This window comes from Archocentrus centrarchus, chromosome 3, assembly GCF_007364275.1.
Source record: "Archocentrus centrarchus isolate MPI-CPG fArcCen1 chromosome 3, fArcCen1, whole genome shotgun sequence".
NCBI lineage: Eukaryota > Metazoa > Chordata > Actinopteri > Cichliformes > Cichlidae > Archocentrus > Archocentrus centrarchus.
Window position 1 is genome coordinate 8558077 of NC_044348.1, and position 15268 is coordinate 8573344.

A 15268-nucleotide genomic window follows, 5' to 3' on the forward strand; every position below is an offset into this window, starting at 1 on the left:
TATGCGGGCATGAGGATAGACATTACAGACTTTTCCCTAAAGTCAGTAATGAACTTGGATTATTGGGAAGTTATAAAACTTTTATTTAACTTTCTGCACCACACTGGACTACTCCTTATAAGGATTTAATCCTTGTTGGATGTTTATGAAGTACCTGAGGAGGGCAGTAATACACTTTTGTTGCGTCTAGCCTGCCGGAAATCCAAGAAGAAGAAGAAGAACCCGAAGCAAAAACAAGTCCGCATGTAGCTAACGTTTGCAATAAACATTATTTAGTTGTACGTCTAACCCGACAAAGCAACTCCACCTCGGAAATGTCTCGTATAGGAGGAGAAAAATTTCCCTAATGTTTCAATCGTATGCTGACGAGAAAAAACGACGCGGGCAAAATTACACTGGCCTGCTAACGTTAGCCAAAGAAGCTAAATAGCTGCAATGGCAGCATCCACGACTCCAGTGATTTCTGCTCCTGGATTAAGGTCTGTGTTTCTTTGTAGGTCTTTTGAACTAAGTTATAGATACAATAATTTTGAGACCGGTAGACTACAGTGGCGTCTGCATGTTGTTAAATGAGCGCAATAGTCGTATTTAAGACTTAGCGTGTAAATTAGCTTTAATGTTTACATTCCGTTGAGGCTGCAGGAAGACGATTTCGGTCATGTTTAGAATCATTTTGCATGAATCCGGCGGAACCAAAGAAAACGAGCTGAAGGCCTGAAGTTTGAAGAGCTGAAGATGAACTAATATGGCTAACTATAGTCAGTGACACTGAGCTCAGTGATCACTCTGTACTTGACAGGCCAGAGTGTCTGCTGTGAACACTGGATTTTAGTGCTTTACTTTCTCCCCTGTAATAACATGGCTTGGACTCCCGTCTGTTTTTTGCTTCTCTTCTGTGATTATTGTCTTCGATCTTTTTTCACTTTAGTCAGAAGCAACGCAGGGCTGCTCTGAGGAAAGAGAGGAGAAAACGGAAACGCCAAGCTCTCGCCCAAGCCAAGGAACTTGGTATGAGGATAACTGTACTAGTGGGGGTTGTGTTGTCATTTCTATAGTTTCAGCTGTATTGTTAACCAGATTTGCCACAACCTTTCCTCTGTTACAGATTTAAAAAATGGAGAAAGCCCTGCTCTTGATGAAGAAGAGGAAGGCAATGATGACAGTGAAGAAGATGATGTTGCTGAGCAGGAAAGGTAGGTCCATACAGTCCATTCTGACTGCACATTCATTGATCACAGCGCAGAACTTTTGCGTGCACAGCTCATAGATGTGCTTGATTTTCTTTCTTTCTTTCTTTTTTTTTAATTTTAGAAAGCGTCTTCATAATGAATGGCTGGAAAGAGAGCGGATTGCCCAGGAGGAATTCAGGCTGCAGTTGGAGAAGGAGGAAGCAGTGAGGAAAAGAAAAGAGGAGGAGGAGGTGACCCACTGTCTACTGCCTCACAGGCAGCTTGTACAGTTCAAGAAACTTAATAATTATCCACACGTTGACATCAGAGCGAGTTAACAGATGTTTCTTGTTTCGGGAGTTTATAGTCAGAACACACAACATGACTTTGTTTTATAATGATTAACAGAAGACTAAAAAGATCATTAGAAAAACACTCTGTGGTTTGTTTTTCTATTTTCAGTTGTTCTCACTGAACCACCAAACGTGCACCTGAAATGAATCCCCAACAAATCTGTTGTTCTGTTTGAGTGATAGTTTTTAAAACTGCAGAAATTTACTGAGCTTTTTTTTTTTTTTTTTTTTTTTTTTTTTTTTAAATGACAAATTGTGAAGATTTACATCTTCATTAGAAAATAAAAGACATCACTGAATTGGATAAAGACAGTTCAGGCATGATAGCCTGTATTAGCTTGAGTTACAAGGGCTAACTGTTCATAAAATGCTAATTTTGGTAGCTGACAGAAGTTAAGTTACTCCCAAATAAATGTGAATGACTGCAGCCTGACAGGGGATTAGAGTCTTCATTTGGGAGTGGTTGCTGTGCTGTTATTTATGAGTGCACTTGACAAGTGATTTGCAATACAAAATCATCGTAACTCTCTTTATGTCTTTTTGTGCCTGTAGCGGATGATAAAGGAGGAATGGGAAGCACAGCAGAGGCGAGAACAAGAAGAAAAAGAGCAGAAGCAGCAGGAGAGGCGAGACAGAGAGGTGATATGGGCTCCAGTCGGATAGAAACAAAAAAGAAATATATCCTCTTCTACATAATCTTGGCATTAAGATAATGAAGTGGAATCTCACCCACTAATTGTTTCTTTTGTGTTTGTGCAACTTTTCCTTGACTGAACCATTTTACTCCTTAACTGAGATGCACTCAAAGAGAAAAACCCTTACAGCACCTTCAGCTCTCACAACAAGGACGTATCTTTTATATTGTGTCATAACTGTGAAGTTGCTCCGCTAGCCTTGAAGTGATACCTCTCACTAACAGATTTTTTTGTGCCTCTCAGTCCCCGTGAATGTGGTCTTAACCCACAGAAAACAGATATGCTGCAGTTATGTTGACTTCTTCGTATTTTCACCAGCCATGTCTTTACACCATTTGTAGGAGGCTGTTCAGAAAATGTTGGATGAAGCTGAAAATCAGGTACTGACGCATACAAACGTGAATCTCATTAAGCAGAGCAGGAAACATTTTAAAGTTAAAATTGGTGTCCTCCTTGGCCGCAAAACCTCCCAAAGTATTATACAGTGCTGCCATTCTTCTCTTAACTGGATCCATCTTGGATGGGTGTGTGTATATATTTACAAGTTCAGTTAAATGTCATACACTAACAGTGGAGATTCTCTCAGGGCATTGTGACTTCAGAAATGAACTTTCTAGAGCCTGATAGATTAACAATATACAGAATGGTAGTAGCTCATTGCCAGGATATTGTATTTGTGTGTCTGCAGATGAGCGCCAAGAATTTACTTAATTCTAGTTACTCTTCAAGAAATGGAAAATGTGTGTTTTTTTTTTGGGGGGGGGGTTTTTTAACGGCTTTTCTGTTAAATCACCAGGGAGTGTAAACATTGTGTTTTCTTTCACATTTTAAGCAAATAAAGAGATTTGGAACAAAAGACTTAGTTTAATGACAAGATATATTGCTGCCATGATTATTTTAAAGTTGCCACATTACTAATAACAGGCCTTTAAAAAGTATTAAATTGTCTTAAATTCAGTTTGGTTGGGCCTTAAGTGCCTTTAGTCATCTCGCATCCAGAATTTCCCACACGCACTGTTGTAGTTTTTGCCCTTTCTGCTCATGTGCAGAAAAATGTCAGATTTTCACTTTTGATAGTCATTTCTGTCACAAGTTGGTCTTAAGTTTTACTCAGTGGTTTTTAAAAGCTCCTAAGTTTTTAATTTAACTTGTTTCTCCCTGGAGACACCTTGAAAGTGTATCAATTCAGTTTACTCTTATTAGTTTGACTCAGCATTAGAATATTACTGCATCTTGGTATTATTACAAATACAGAAGAAAGTTAAGAGATTAAGAGACATTTAAGAGACCTTACAAGCCTTTTGACCTGTTAAGAGTGAAAGCTAAGACGGTGTGTATATATTCTTTTGTTCATGTTCTTGCTTACAGCTAGATAATGGTGGCCCGTGGATGAATCCTGAGGCTCCTGTGACGGTGAACTCTGAGAACTTTGGAACAGAGCGTGATGTAGCCAACTGTCCGTTCTTTCTCAAGACTGGAGCATGTCGATTTGGAGACAGGTACATATTGTTTTTTTCCTTGTTCTGAATAGTTAGGTTAAATTAAATGGTGATACTAAAGAGGCCTTTCCCTACATATTTGTCTGTTTTCTCTCTTTGAATCCAGATGTTCTCGGAAGCACGTGTATCCCACAGCCAGTCCAACTCTGATGATCCGCGGTATGTTTAGAACATTTGGTATGGAAGAGTCACGTCGTGATGATTATGACATCGATGCTTGTTTGGAGCACAGCGAGGAGGAGCTGCAGGAGTCCTTCCTCGAGTTCTACCACGATGTTCTACCAGAGTTAAAGAGTGTTGGCAAGGTGTTGCAGTTTAAGGTGAGATGAGATCAGGCAGCTTTCCTTCTGTCATCTTGTCTTTGTGTTGTACGAGGCACTCACTTATTACCCCTAAAAACACATTTGATTTCCCCTATTCCTCTCCTCTAATAGGTCAGCTGCAATCATGAGCCACACCTGAGAGGAAACGTTTACGTTCAGTTTGACACGTAAGGAGTCACACAGCCACTTCATGACTTTTTGCACTTAATTGAGCATTGCAGAGAAAACTCATCTTTCTTTGACCTCTTGTCTGTCCAGAGAGGAGCAGTGCAAAGAGGCCTTTATCAAATTCAATGGGAGGTGGTACGCAGGCCGGCAGCTGCACTGTGAGATATCTCCTGTCACACGGTGGAAAAATGCCATATGTGGTGAGTTCCTTTTTTAATGCTCATGAGAAGCACAGTTCCACTTGAAGAGATTCCTGCACTGTCTACTTCATTTGTTTTTCTTCTCAGGATTGTTTGACAGACAGAAATGCCCTAAAGGGAAGCACTGCAACTTTCTACATGTATTTCGAAACCCTGGGAATGAATTCTGGGAGGCCGACAGGGATCTGCACATGTCCCCTGACCGCAGTGTTAGGGGCAGTCGCAGAGACGGGTGGCATTCGGAGCGAAGCGGAGACCGATCATGGAGGCAGTGTCACTACAACAGAAGCCCAGTGAGATCGGAGCGATTTGAAAGGAGGCGAGAAGACGACAGGTGGAGGAGCAGGAGCAGAGAGAGGAGGACGTCCCACCAGAATAGAGAGGACGCACGGTCATCTGGATCCAGACACAATGACGGGAGGAAATATAGGCGAAGGAGCAGAAGTAGAGACAGTGAGCAAGAACGGCGGAGAAACAGAAGTAGAGACAGAGAGAGGGAGCACAGGGATAGAGATCAAGAGAGAGACGGTAAAGGCACAAATGACAGTGCTCACAGGGGAACGAGAGAAAAGTCAAGAAGTAGAGAAAGAAGCCCGAAGTCAGCAGATAAAAGTAAGAAAAAGTCTAATGATGATAGCAGCACACACCGCCGCCACAAACACTCGAAAAAGAGCAAAAAGAAGAGCAAGAAGAAACACAAGAAGAAAAGCCATTTGCCTGAAGGGGGAACTTCATCTGGAGAGTCAGACAAGGAGGAGGAGTCAGAGGAGGAGACGGCAGATAATCGTTCGGCATCGAGTCCCAGCGGAGAGAGAGGTGAAACGGAGCATACCCAGAAAAACAGCGACAAAGATGAGTGCTGACGGCACCGATAACTTTAATTCGGAGATGGAAAGTGAATAGTTTAAATAAATCACAAGCGAGCTGGCTGAAAATCTGTCCTCTTTGACTCACGCACTTAAACATCTGCGTCAGATTTTCTTAAAAATAACTTTGCAAATGTATGTGCGTTACATCAGTCACTCATCAACATCCATAAAATGGGATGCATTGTCAAGTCTTGAGATCAATATATGCTGACAATTTAATCAAGTTTGAATACAGCATAGCGCTCTTTTAAAGGAATGAGCAATTTTAATGTAGTCAACAACAGAACTTATCACCTTCATACATGTATTTTGAAAATGGTCAATGTTGCTTCATTGTTACTAAGTAAAAATATATGTTGCTAAGTAAGTATAAAAAAAAAAACAACTTTGCTTTTTGAATACATTTATTGTTAATATCTTTCAAATATAAGAAAAATGTGTTGGCAAATGTGTTGGCAGTGTTTAATACAAAAAAATTCTTTTGCACAAATCAAAGTTGTTTGATAATACTTACGGGTGTTCAGTGAAAACACTTTTGATCTGGAGAACGCGATTAAAAAAATGACTTCCATACAGTTTGAGATGAGCGACTATTTAGAAGTTGTTTCCTTGCACCTTACAATGATGTACCTGATATGTGCAGTTCATCTTCTTATGTTCCCACTCCATGAACAAAGTCATGATTTCACTGTCTAGGTGGACTGGAATAATTACATAATACTGGTTTATTGTAGCCAAATAACTCCTGCATACAGTGACATCAACCTGCACTTATAAATCCCTTTTTCTGCTGTTTTAGCCTCCTATAGACACCATTGAGAAGGTAAAACACAGTGTTCTTTGGTCATGTTAGTCTTTAAGAGTAAGCCATAGCTCTATAATACACAAAATAGTGTTATTTTTTTTATTTGGGTCACTATCCTAACCTAATCTATGACTAAGGGAGGAACTGACCTAAGATATACTTTCAGAGGCCTTTACAAACCTCAGTGGGGTTTGTGTTTTTTTTTTTTTTGTTTTTTTTGTAAGGACAATAAGTCACTTATCAAAAGAAAATTACAAAAGGACAACAGAATCACAGTATAGCAAACATGACACCAGTTACACAGAAACCACCCATATATAGCAAACAAACAGTCTTGAAATGTAAATATGAAATGATTCATTTGAAGAGAGGAGTCACTAAAAATAAACCTGTATAAGCCTACTTAACATAGACACAGATAATGATTATTAAATGTTTAATTTTAGTTATTGGGTTGAATTTAGCCATGTGTGATTCTAACAGTGTCACTGGTTCCTTTAACCGCACTGCCCCCAGCTGGTGGGTCTCACTGCCATTACGAGCATTGAATGAGTGTTTAAGTAAGCAATAAATCATTTAGTAACACTCAGCTGCTTTTCTGAAGGTATTTCTAGAGATCTCAAAAACCATGCATGATAAAGATTTTTTACCTGTTACCTATAATTGCATCTTCCTAATTGAAATACAAAATAAACCTTTGCTTAGTCTGTGAACAGAACAGACTATTATTAAAAGGACTGGAAATACCCCTAAAACAGAGTTTCTGGGATTTTTCAAGGAGTACAGTACTGTGCAAAAGTCTTGAGCCACCTTTCATTTCATTATATTGTGCTTCCAATGAGCCAGACTTTTTCATTTTTATTACCCCTCAGCCTAAAAAGGCTGATGGGGGATTGTCACCTCGCCCGGCAGGCGGCCAAATTTCAACTTTGTGAACGCGATAACTCGAGAACAGTGTGACCTCTGATGTTCAAATTCACACCATAGAAGCATCTAAAAATCTCAGACGAGGCAGTTCTTACCATAATGCCAACCACAGAAAGAGACTGGTTTATATTTATTATGATTTTAGCATCTCTTATTCCTGGTTGTTATTGAGGCATTTGATTTTGAATTGATTTGTGCCACCTAAAGATTCCTCTGCCAGTAAACTGAGGGGGAGCACTGACAGTATTTTTAAAGTGGTCTTGAGCAATAGCTCTCCAGGCTTTCTAAAAGTTGCTCAGATTTTTTTTGGACACTGCCTGCTTTTTCACTTTTTCACAGTCCTTCGACCTGACCATTTTCAGAGGATTTTTTGTTGTTGTTGGTTAAGCCATGTAATACTGATTTATGAAGCATAAAAAAGGGCACCTAACTCAAGGGATGAACCAGTGTTCATCCAAATTGTATCTTTAGGCACTTTGTTACTAGCAGCCTGCTGTAAAAACACTATTTGTTCACATTTCTTTAATTGAAAAATGCCAAAGATAACAGAGTTTGAGAAGCATAAAATAGTATTTTTGCACCAACAAGGTGATTCCCAAAGAGCCATTAGCTGAAAGCGTGGCATATCTCAGCATGGTGTGTCCTTAAAAAAAATCTGAGAAAACTGGACAAGTGGAGGACAAAGGGTTTTTTTTAGGCAACTTCTATCTGCAGCAGATGAAGAATATCTGAAAGTAACTTCCTCAAGGTAAGGAAAAAACAAACTGAAAGATGCATCTAGCCCTTGAGTTAATCCATCTACTGTTCACTGAAGCTTCGTCAGAAACCGTCTCAGTGGAAGGGTGGCTGTCAAGAAGCCATTCTTAAGGAATGGAGCGATGAATCCAAATTTTAAATTTTTGGTTCAAATCATAATTAATTGCAGAGGAGGTCAGGACAGAAGTACAATAGTGACTGTCTACAGTCGTCTGTAAAACGTGGAGGCTCTGACATGGGGCTGCATATCAGCCAATGGTGTTGGAGAAAAGTACCAACAGATTTTGATCTACCACGCAATATTGTCTGGAAAGCATCTGATTGGCAGCAGCTTCATTATTCAGCATGACAATCATCCCAAACACACTGCCAATGCAGCAAAAAATACCCAAACAGAAAAACACACAATGGAGCACAATCAGTCATGGACTGGCCTCCCCAGAGCCCAAACCTCAACACTACTGAAGCAGTGTGGGATCGTGTTGACAGAATGGAACAAAAGGCAGCCAACATCCAAAGAAGAGATTTTAATGTCCTTCGAGCAGCCTGGAGAACTATTCCTGAAGGCTATTAAAGAAATTAGAAGCAAGCTGATTAAGAGAGTTCAGGCTGTGTTGAAGAAAAAAGGTAGTCACAAATATTGACTTTTAAGCTCCTTAGAATTGTGCAAACACTATTTTTTGCCTTACATACTATATTTCCATGTATGTTTGCACATGTTTCAGCAAATCACTGCATCCATTTTCCACTTTCCCAGCAAAACACTTAGAAATGAGGCATGGCTCAAGACTTTTGCACAGTACTTTGTTTTCATAATTCTTAGCTATGTGATGATAATACATAAGAAGCACCAGCTGCAGCAACAACACCTTAACAAGTACTTGAGGCCACACAGCACGTACAGCTCTGCAGTGAGTGATGATGGATTATCTTAAGATGCTGGAGTTTTCATGTTAGTGCTACATTGTTCTCTGTGGAGTTTTCAGTTAAGTGAGTGAAGTATACTAAGTGCTGCTGAATACAGTGAGGGAGCTTGTACATAGGAGACACATTAGAACCACAGTTGGCACCACACTGAAAGGACAATACAGGATAGTACAGTACAGAATAATACAGTACATAGATGGTGATTATACACATATAACACTGACACAGTAAACAGGAGAGGATGTGGTCGAGACATGGAGGTGAGAAAGAACAAGGCAGAGACGCGTTGACCTATGTCAGCCCAATTTCTTCTAAAACACTCCGTGGTGCCTCAGCCTCCTGCAGAAGAACAGAAAGATAAGTGTTCCTTAAAGCTGTTCTGCCAGGTTGTTCAGTATCCCTTTTAAACATAATTAATAGTACATGAGTCATAATTGCTAGCTGTTATATCTGAGATGGGAACACGGGGGCTTTGCAGTTACAGGCCTGCAGTCAGTCGTTCTGTTACAACAATAGCGCTGCATGCTTTGCTATAAATAAATCACAGAGCACTGAATCTGTCTGCTGCAAACAACCACCTAGACAGAACTTGCTTTAGCGCACTGGCACAAGGGACAGAAAGAAGTGTTAATCAAGTCCTGCAGGCTAAGAATAAACATGATAGCAGGTGCAGACGGGCACAAGGTGCAAAAAATGCTACATCAACATCTTCCGTCTACTCTTCTACTTTTACTCTTCTGTTTGGTTCAACGCTTTCATTGCTGAGTAAAATTTATCCTATTTTCACAAAGTCAGAGCTCCAGCAACTGACAGAAAATTACTCTGAATTATGGCAACTGTTTCATTTTGACAGGAATTATGCAATAAATTTTTTTGGTTTCACTTATCAAATGTGAAGGACTAACTTTCTTTGTCTTACTTGGCAGTAAGTATAACACCTTTGGGTTTTGGACCACTGGTAGACCGAAAAAACCCAACAAAAAAAAAAAAAACACCAAAATCGGCCAGTTAATCAACACTGAAGTTATTACCTCCCACATATTCTAACCCCTGTTATTGTGAGAGTGGTTAGTAGTTAAATGGATTTATCGATCTGCTGAAGAACAACTGCGTGTACCTCCTGCAGCAGGTCGGCCTGCTCGATGGCCTTCAGCACATTTTTCTTGGACGTCTCCTGGGCCTCTCCACCCAGCAGGAACTCATCCAGGATGAAGTAGGCCTTCTCAAAGTTGAAGATAATATCCAGCTCACACACCTGAGAGTCCACAAAACAACAAATAAGAGCAGATTAGACGCGATACTATCCCAAATGAAAACCTTGAATAACATTTAACAGATTTTCCCTCAACAGCACTTTATGTGTGTGATGTTTACTAGACTTACACTGCCAAAATATTTGTCCAGCAGCTCCACATATCTGTGGATGATCTCAAGCGTGATCAGCTCATTATCCTGATCCTCGACTGCACAGCAGAAATACAGGCTTGCATATCTAGTACATGAAGAAAGAAGAAATGTAAGACATCAATATTTGTGACTGGCGGTATTAAGCAATCTATTATCACTGTTCTGGATACATTTGGTCATATAAACCAATCACTAAAAGAACACAGACACTCAGTTAAAATGTCTAATGACTACAGCAAGTATCTGCAGGGCATTTAACAATGGAATATCTTAGCATTTATTCAGTCAGGCATTAATGCTGAGATAACACACTCACTGGTCACCTTTTTTTTTTTTGGTACAGCTGTTAAACTGCTCCTTAATACAAATCTACTGGGATTTTCCCATACAGCCATCCCTTGAACTTTGAAACAGAGACTACAGCAGCAGAAGACCACACTGGATGACACTCCTATCAGCTAAGAACAGCAAATTGAGGCTACAATTCACACAGACAAAGTTGGACAATAGAAAATTGGAAAAATGTTGCCTGGTCTGACGAGTCTCAATTTTTGTTGCAACATTTGGGTGGCAGGGTCAGAATTTGGTGTAAACAACATTCTGATCCTGCCATATATCCTGTGGGGGATATTTTCTTGGCAAATTTTGGGACCCTCAGTACCAGGTGAGCATCGCTTAAATGCTGCAGCCTAGTTTTGCTGCTGACCATGCCCATCCCTTTATGACCCATCTTCTGATGGCTGCCTCCAGCAGGATAAAGCTCAAAGTCAAAGCTCGAATCATCTCGAACTTCTTTAACATGACAATAAGTTCACTGTACTCAAATGGCCTCCACAGTCACCATGTCTCAATCGAATAGAGCACCTTTGGGATTTGGGATGTGGTGGAATGGGAGATTCTCATCAAGGATGCGCAGCCGACAAATCTGTGTGATGCCATCATGTCAATACGGATCAAAATCTCTGTGGAATGTTTCCAGTGCCTTGTTGAATCTGTGCCACAAAAAATGACGGCAGCTCTGAAGGCAAAAGGGGTCCAAACTGGTACTCGCAAGATGTAACTAATGAATTGGTGTATATATGTGAGTATATATTGTATGTGTACAATATAATATGCAGCACTGCACCATCATCTGGCTGAACTGTTGTTTGTTTTTTCTCGATAAAGTGGAAAATTATATTACTTATGTCCATGACAAATCAGGCATTCTTCCAGTTTACTCTACTGTCCTCCATTGTTCAGCAGTTATTTGAAAGGAGGTGTTTCTGGCTTCCACATCACACCAGAAGGTGAGATCTAAATGCCAGAAATCTCAGTGCCTGACAAAATAATCACTGAATCATCAGCTCTCATTAACCACCCCAACAAACCACCACAGATTCACGAGTGATGTAATGCACAAAACAATAATACATCCTATTGCTAAGATCATACTCTGACCTAAGAAATTACACAACAGCCAGAGTTCAGCTTATATAGACCATTGTGAAATATTTACAGGTTTAGCATAAATGCCAAAAGTCCTTTTGCTGTCTGTTTCTGAGGGTTTCACCCGCACCACAGTCATCATCAACTTGGAACCTGAAACTACACAGTCTCTTCCTCATAAGCTTCTGTTGTCAGGTGACCAGATTTTTTTTATATACAAGTTAAAACAACTTCTCCATAAGCCAACCCCATCTACTGTTGAGATGCAGACTGAAGCAAGGAAAAAGCTAATATGTGCACCTGGAGCCAGCCCTAACATTATAACATCATAAGGGCCGTAATACTTTATAATAAGAAACTGGTTGGAAGCTTTGGTAGGACTGACTTGGTTTCAGATAATTAAAATAAATGATCAACTTATAATCAATAATCAGATTGGGGGGGGGGGGGGGGGGGGACAACACTGAAGACTAAGGAACTGAGATTCAAGTTTTTGTTGAAAGCCTAGTTGAGATAACAAGGAAAACACTGAGAGATTAGGTTTTATTTGCTGTTTACAGCTCTTTGCTGTGGTCTCATTAAATGCCAGCAGAGCAGCTTCACCTACAACAGCAGATTCTGTGAGTGTGTATCTAAGAGGAGCAGTCTCATTAATTGTAACTAATAATTACTGGCTACAGAAACAGGATAGTGGTAAATCACAGTCTCTACTTCTCTACACTTCAGACAGATCAGCTGACAAACACAGTGTCCTGAAATCCATCACAGCTGTCAGGACATTTTTATTGTACTGCCAGCAAGGGCGGACAGCCATTCAGGAGCAGTCGGATGAGGGCTATTTTGGCCTGACATGAACAGTACATTTGACCAGCTATAATACAGCCAGCAGGAATGAGTTGACACTCCACATATCAGGCGCCACTATTTCACCTTCGCAGAACTGACTCCAGCCCATAGGTGCCAAAAATGGATCTCTCTCAATCTTGGCACTGTATCCCGATTTCTCTAATGAATTATTGTTTCAGTTTACTAATGTCACAAATATTTTTCACATCAAATTTTGTATTTTTTTTCTCTTTTTCTGCCTTTATCCAAATCCCATCTTGTAGTTTACTGATTTCTGCTTCAAAATATGGCATCAGGTAGTTTAGTGCTGTTTGAGGTAGCAGGGCAGGAGGGTGAGGGAGTCTAATTAACACAGGTGGTTTGTGTTGGGCACGCTCTCCTTTATGTGCAGTAATGTACTGGAACGCACATCTTAAAGGAAGACACAATGAAAGGGAGCAGAAGTGCGCTCCTACCAGCTGGGCATTTAGAGGAGCACACAGATCGCTTTAATTCCTCTCCCTACTCCTGCACATACTCTTCTCTGTCCTGAAGAGAACCCACAATTCGCAGACTCATCTTCTACACCATCACCACAAAAAAAAAAAAAAAAATCATAAAAAACATATTTCTGAACTCAAATGAATCAATAAAAATGATTTTGCAGAAAACAAATATCTGAGCTAATAAGCTTTGGTGAATCCGTTAGGCCCTTATTGTGTTGTTGGATTTCAAGATTTCATCCTAATCTCACCTAGGGCAGCTAAAGCTGAGTGTAAATCCCACCTGAAAAAAAATTATGGACTGCAGAGATATCACAACCCAGTACTTAAACTTGTATTATTCGCCTACCTTTTGTACACAATCTTGAGGTCTCGCCACTCCAAGAAGCTGCACATCTTGGGCTTCCTGGCCAGTATAGTCTGGACCAGATCTCTGGAGATCTTCTTCCTCTCCTTGTCTGACAGAGGAACATACCACTTCTGCAGCCGCAGCTTTCCCTGCCGACTGAACAACAGCATGAACTGCATCTGCGGGAGGAAGTTCGGTTATCCACAAGCGAGATAAACACCTATTAACTGAAGGTGTTTGAGAGAAGGATTTATTTAAAGCAGAGAGGAAGATGAGGAGAAATTAAAGAGCTAGGTGGTGAGGATATAATCAGCAAGACTGGCAACTACTGAATAACACGTCGGCATGGCATAAAACTTTGATTCATGCAGCTCATTTAGTTACAATAAGAAGAGACGTCCAAACAGGAAATACACGCACTCATGACAAGGATAACACGACCTAGCTATCCGTTAAACATGTATCTCTAACCTGAAATATTTTACATCGATGAGGTTTTAGTACGAAGTTGCATTAGCTAATATCAGCTAATCTTACTAATAGTCACATAATAATATCAACAACACGCCTCGTGTCATTTGCGCCCCCCTCCTGCGACGGTTTTATAGCTACAGCATGCACAAGAAGTAAACACGACTCTTTACCTTCGACCAAAGCGTTGAGATAGTCACTTGGGCGACTGCTAACTTTAATATATCCTGGCAAAACACAAACAAAGGGAGTGAAGGAGGTACTTCTGTGTTTCTGGGGTTAGCCCCTCATCCAGCTTGATGCTAAACTAGCTAGCCGATGGTAGTTAATGGCAAAGCAACGATTGAGACTGCTGCGCCGTGATTGGTCGAAAAAGCCACAGCTCTGAAATGTGATTGGATTAAATGTTCCGTTATCCGCTACGTTCTTCCAGACTAACAGCGATGGCTCTCTGTAGCAGTAAGTTAACAGTCAGTCAAATTTACTTCTTGTTTAGGAATGATAAGTAGGTACAGCGTATTAATACAAATAACTGTTTTTCAGATATAGTCATGCAGCTAAAACAGGCTAAAAAAATCATGTGTGCAGGCAAGTGAGAGTAATATTATTTAAAGAAAAATGCGTGCAAAGTGTAAACTGTGTTTAAGGGCTAGAGTGAAATACTATTATAAGAGACATTTTTGTCTTTTGTTTTAATTCACATATATTTGGTTGTAATTTAAGTGTCTATACATTAGGTGGGGGTAAGAAGCCACGGTATAAATATGTCAGGAAATAATCACGTTTTTTTTGTTTGTTTTTTTGTTTTAATCTAGATTCACGAAATGATACATAATGTTGAATAAATGAGATGTGTTACGTGGACGTTGTGGATGGCACTCATTTTTTTTTTAACCTATGGAGACACGTCAATTAAGCAATCACACTGCTATAGCGGTGGCCCCTCTGTAGTGGCTTGGAAAAGTGGTGTATCAAGTCTCTATAACTATCTTGACTTAAATATACATATGTAATGGGTAGTTTATGTATAACAAGCAGCCTGCCAGTAAGCATTGTTGCATCGTTATTCTCAGTGCAATAAGTAAGTTACAACAATAAACAGAGTTGTGGTAAGAAGCTTACACACACTCATCATGGACATGAGTGTCATGGAAATTTTTTGGCTTTTAATGATTTCTTCGAACTGTTCTTTTTCCAGGGTGGAATGATTGTACTGCATACATCTTACATACAGGGCAGATCTTCCCACCATCCACTTGACCACCTTCTACAGGGGCACCTCGACCAGACAGTTTTTGTATCCATCGGCAAGCTTCTGGTATAATTCTGGCTGGATATTTGACCACTTTTATTGGCAGAATTTGTAGAGTTCATTTGAATTGGTTGGTTCCCTGGCACAGACCTTTAATTATAGTCCATAAATTTTCAATAGGGTTGATATCGGGGCTTTGGGAGGGCAATTCCAGAAGCTTTATTCATTCCAAAACAAGTTTTAATGTGTGTTTAGGATCATTGTCCTGTTGGAACACCCAGTTGTGTCCAAGTTTCAACTAGCTGCTGATTTGAGATGAAGTTGAAGAATTTGGAGGTGGTT

General features: G+C 40.1%; 2 protein-coding genes across 2 annotated transcripts; one reads left to right on the forward strand and one right to left on the reverse strand.

Annotated features, from left to right (window-relative positions):
• The first annotated feature begins 208 nt into the window (after positions 1 to 208).
• zrsr2 (zinc finger (CCCH type), RNA-binding motif and serine/arginine rich 2) lies at positions 209 to 5829 on the forward strand. Its single transcript, XM_030723366.1, has 11 exons — positions 209 to 479; positions 929 to 1008; positions 1106 to 1193; positions 1312 to 1420; positions 2075 to 2161; positions 2559 to 2597; positions 3586 to 3716; positions 3823 to 4036; positions 4151 to 4206; positions 4298 to 4407; positions 4495 to 5829. The coding sequence occupies exons 1-11, from the start codon at positions 436 to 438 to the stop codon at positions 5268 to 5270; spliced, it is 1734 nt and encodes a 577-aa protein (XP_030579226.1). The 5' UTR covers positions 209 to 435; the 3' UTR covers positions 5271 to 5829.
• Positions 5830 to 8554: 2725 nt separating this feature from the next.
• LOC115774935 (AP-1 complex subunit sigma-2-like) lies at positions 8555 to 14001 on the reverse strand. The gene is made up of 5 exons (XM_030722416.1): positions 13848 to 14001; positions 13204 to 13382; positions 10075 to 10183; positions 9809 to 9946; positions 8555 to 9030 (listed from the first exon to the last, which is right to left on the reverse strand). Exons 2-5 carry the CDS (start codon positions 13380 to 13382, stop codon positions 8983 to 8985), a joined length of 474 nt encoding a protein of 157 aa, XP_030578276.1. The 5' UTR covers positions 13848 to 14001; the 3' UTR covers positions 8555 to 8982.
• Positions 14002 to 15268: the final 1267 nt, after the last annotated feature.

What these genes read in the sequence shown, in the direction of transcription:
- LOC115774935 (XM_030722416.1), bottom strand. Translation starts at nt 13,382, where the DNA reads ATGCAGTTCATGCTGTTGTTCAGTCGGCAGGGAAAGCTGCGGCTGCAG. An exon ending in CTCAAGATTGTGTACAAAAG is followed by an intron (nt 10,184 to 13,203) that starts GTAGGCGAATAA and finishes TTCATGTACTAG; the next exon opens with ATATGCAAGCCTGTATTTCT. An exon ending in TGGACAAATATTTTGGCAGT is followed by an intron (nt 9,947 to 10,074) that starts GTAAGTCTAGTA and finishes GTGGACTCTCAG; the next exon opens with GTGTGTGAGCTGGATATTAT.
- zrsr2 (XM_030723366.1), top strand. Translation starts at nt 436, where the DNA reads ATGGCAGCATCCACGACTCCAGTGATTTCTGCTCCTGGATTAAG. An exon ending in CGCCCAAGCCAAGGAACTTG is followed by an intron (nt 1,009 to 1,105) that starts GTATGAGGATAA and finishes CCTCTGTTACAG; the next exon opens with ATTTAAAAAATGGAGAAAGC. An exon ending in AGGAGAGGCGAGACAGAGAG is followed by an intron (nt 2,162 to 2,558) that starts GTGATATGGGCT and finishes CACCATTTGTAG; the next exon opens with GAGGCTGTTCAGAAAATGTT.